General features: G+C 34.4%; 1 protein-coding gene across 1 annotated transcript in view; it reads left to right on the forward strand.

The window, feature by feature from the left end:
* The window catches only part of LOC104980959 (THO complex subunit 2-like), a gene marked incomplete at both ends in the record, with an annotated part of 113276 nt that overhangs the window by 51899 nt on the left and 57099 nt on the right, over positions 1–4278 (forward strand). The window contains 3 exon segments of the mRNA XM_010829845.1: positions 2011–2052; positions 2494–2624; positions 2724–2825. Of these exon segments, the coding sequence (XP_010828147.1) occupies positions 2011–2052; positions 2494–2624; positions 2724–2825 (275 nt within the window).

Raw genomic sequence — 4278 nt, forward strand, 5'->3', positions numbered from 1 at the left:
GAAACCTGCTTGGGGTCATTTATAGCTGATGGTCTGTGTAGACATAATTGTGTGTGCTCAATTTTATTCAGACTTAAAAATTCAGTTCCTAATAGTACATTGGTAAGCCTAGTTTTGGTCTTAAAGAGATCTTCAAAGAACTATCTTTGTCAGTTCCTCAAAGATAAAGAGATCTTCAAAGAACTATCTTTGTCAGTTCCTCAAAGATAGAAACTTTCTCCTGCTCGTCTTTGAATTCCCAGTGCCTGGAACATAGTAAACAAATGCAAGAATGGATTATCTTTTGTCCACCCCCATCCTTTCTCCCACTTCTGCCTGACCATTCAATAAAGCTTTTAGTATTCTTTTGTGGGAATGGAGAGTTTTGTATGTGCTCTGAATTAAAAAGCATATTAAGTTAAACTAAAGGAAACAAGGAAGTGGAATGTGTAAAGAAAATCACTTTTACCTATGTGTCTATCTTGATATTTTTTTGTTCATCTTTATTATAACTAGCCTTTGATAGAAACATTTTCTTACTGTTCTTGTAGATAGTTTCATTGTGCTTTCCATATTTCTTTCTCTCTTTCAAATTTTCCTGTTTGTGAAATCCAGAGAATTGATACATAGACATTAAAAACTAATGAAAGTATCTAGTAAGGGAATTAGGACAGCTTAATAACTAGGAAAATGTCTTATTAGTATGGAGAAAACTGCATGTAGCTTTTTTAGGTTCATTTGAATTGTAGTATACTGAACTGAACTGATGCTAGGAAAAGAGTAACTTAACTGCCTTTATCCCCAACACAATACACTGTAAACCTAATTCTTCCAGTTATGACATACCCTTATTTCTGCCTCCCAGGGTACACCCAGTATGCCATGAAGATTACCCCCCTCCTCCCAACAAAATAAAAGCAACTGTCTAGTTTGTTTTCTGCCAAGCCACTTCTTCATAACCAGACTCCTTATTTGCTGACCAGGATATATGTTGATGCCTAAATTGTTTCTGTGAAAGGGAGCCATATTTTTTACCCTGCCAATTTAAAAAAATGTGATTGTTTGTTTTCCTGTTAAAGTAATATGACTGTCCCTGAGTTAGTCTTATGTGAAAATGTTGCATGGAAGTTAGATTTCCCTGTAGTAACACCCATTAAATTACTCAATCATGAAAACACACATGCACAAAATATACTTATCTACCAATAAAGTATGTGAGCTGCTTATTTGCTTTCCCCCTTCTCACACTGGATATTGAGCTAAATCCTTTCCAGAAATCTCGATTGTCCTTGAGTATCAGTTCTTCAGCTGTCCTTTTGGCCTTTGCACACTCCCCACAACACTCCATCTGAATATTCACACACAAATGTTATGATTTCATTTTGAATGAATAGGCAGCATTGTCAGACATGGCACTTCAGCAGCCCACCTGCAAATCCCTGATAAAATAAGGACCCAGGCCATTTTGTTCAAGTCTGTTTAAGTTAGGAAGTGGTTTGGTCTTTGTCAGCAATGTTAGTAATATTTTTGGGCTTATTTCTTGGTGAGGATTAAGTAGTGGTGAATTAAAATGTAGCTTTAAATTTTCTTTGCGTTTAGTTTTTGTTGTTATTGCTTTGGTGTTAGATTTTACCAATTCTGAGGGAGAAAACTAGAATGTCTGGAGGGAGAATTGTAAATGCATTATAACCAAATTGAGCTTGCTACAATTTTATAATAAATATTCAGATCAGTTTTAGGATGTGGTAGGTGTGTGATAATGAGGTTGAGGAAAGAATTGGCTTATAAATCTGGCATTTAAAATTCATGAATGTTACAAATTATTTGAAGGTTAGAAATATAGATAAGAATTTAAAATGTTAATTTGTAATAATGGCTATATGTAAAATCTACATGTGTGTGTAACAAGTTAGGAAAGAATTCAAAACCACATGCAAGTTGATTGTTTTTTGAATTAGAAATGAAGTTGCAACAGCATAATCTTAATCTTTTTGCATTTTATTTATAGTTTTTTTTTTTTTTTAATTTTAGTTTCAGTCTGATGGAAGCAAACAAGAAGATAAAGAAAAAACGGTAAGAGACTAGAAAAGTCCAATGTGTCTAATGTTTGTCTAGGTACAGCATACAGTGAATTTTACTGTGAACAAGCTTTAATCACCTATGCGAATAACTATTTTATACTTGTACATGTTGAATATAGCTTTTGGCTTATCATACAAAGTATCTTTTAAGATTGACAGCTTCCTGTTTTTGAGGATTGCCTTGTTCAAGAAAGGAAAAGGGATAAAAAGTCCCTTATTCTTGCTACACCTTTCCTTCCCTCACCTCATTTGCTTTCTTAGATAGAGAAACACAAATACATTGTGAAAAGTACAGTGATAATGTGGGGAATTAGATATGGTGTGTTATGAAATCAAAGAATGGCAATTTTTCCAAGGCTCACATAAATTTGTTTTGGGGGGAGGGATTAATATGCACCTCTTACTGAAATAACTTTTCTTCCCTTCTTCTTAGGAAGTTATCCTTAGCTGTTTGCTTAGCATTACTGACCAGGTATTACTTCCATCTCTTTCTTTGATGGACTGCAATGCTTGTATGTCTGAGGAACTATGGGGAATGTTTAAAACATTTCCATATCAGCATAGGTAAATATATAATATTTTGTATTTTTAGTTAAACAGTTCTAGTGCACTAACCTTGAAATGTTTAACTTTTCATAATTCTTCATCTCATCATTTTTAAAGATATCGTCTGTATGGCCAGTGGAAGAATGAAACTTACAACAGTCATCCACTTTTAGTAAAAGTTAAAGCTCAAACAATAGACAGAGCCAAATATATCATGAAGTAAGTTTTAATTTATTTTTCTTCTTAATATCTGGATCTGATTTACTTTCTTTCAGCCAGCTTGTCTGAGTTTCACTTTTGAGGATGCCCAGGAGTATTTACTAATGGTATAGCTGATTATATACTTCCCATAGAGTGACTACCAATTTTTGTGGTTTTTAGCTTGTTTTGACTATAATATTAGCTTTTGTAGGTGTCATTTTGCAAAGCTACAAACTCTATAAAAATCCTTTATAGGATGAATTATAGGATTTTTTTTAAAGGAGGGCATACTGTGGCCTTTGCTCAATTTGGGTAATACATCCAATGGCTTATACAAGATAGTCAAAGTTCTAGGAATTTCTGCTAGCATTTTTCCCCCCTTTTTGGAAGATCTAGTAGAGTCATGCAGAACTATCTCCTTAGGGACTCAACTTTTGAAACATTTCCATTTTTTAAATTTGTGTGCTTTATTTTCATGTCACTAAAAACATGAGTGATGTTATTCCTAATTCCTAGTAAACTGAAGTTTAATTATGAAAATTGTATACTTCAAATCAGTACTGGTTTAGATACTAATTACACTGCTGCATTGCAAGGATTTTCAGCAAGGCTGTTTTTTGTCATTTCTTTTACATTAGAGCAGTGGTATGGTTATTCTAATTAGAAGTAGTGCATTTTAGTTTAACTAGATTAAACAGTATGCAGTGAGACTTTCTTTGCCTAGTGATATTATCCTAGGTTGCAGTCTACTAGGGAAACACGTGTGTGCACAATCACAGTCTGGTTTAATAGATGGCTGTTACACGGCATGTATAAAGTTCTCTGGGACAATTGAGAAGAGAACAAATTATTCCACCTCATGGAAGTTAGGAAAGGAAGGCATGTTAAGAGGTGATATAAGAACTGCTCCTTCTGAAAGAGTTCCACTTTTAAGAATTCCCCAAGTAGGGTTTCTAGCTTAATAATAGCTAATATTTATGAAGCCATTACTATATGTGATGGACACTGAACTAAGTGCTTTATATGGATTATTTAATGATGTATTAAATACTGAATCTGTCTCTTCCACTCTCTACCCCCGCTTACTTAGTTCTTTCAGCTGGAGTATTATAGTGCCTTGTATTATTCTCTTTCTTCAAAATCCTTTGGTGACTAACCATTGCCTGCAGGTTATATGTCAAACTTCATGGCATGGTGATATAAGAGCACCTCCATGATCTGTCTCTCACTATTTCCATCCTCATTTCCTGTCACTTTTACCTCTAGCTGTACTGAGCCCTACGTATGTTTCCCTGAATGTGCTATGGTCTCCTTTTTCTTTGCATATATTTTTTTTGTTCATACAGATTTTCCCTTACCTCTTTTCCTCTCTCCATCTGGTGACCTCACCCTTGGATGGTGGGCTCCAGTGTCACCTCTGTGAAGCCTTCCATTGCATATACCACCAAGCAAAATTGATTTTTTAAAAATT

This window comes from Bison bison, unplaced genomic scaffold (assembly GCF_000754665.1).
Source record: "Bison bison bison isolate TAMUID 2011002044 unplaced genomic scaffold, Bison_UMD1.0 scf7180017864508, whole genome shotgun sequence".
Classification (NCBI taxonomy): Eukaryota; Metazoa; Chordata; class Mammalia; order Artiodactyla; family Bovidae; genus Bison; species Bison bison.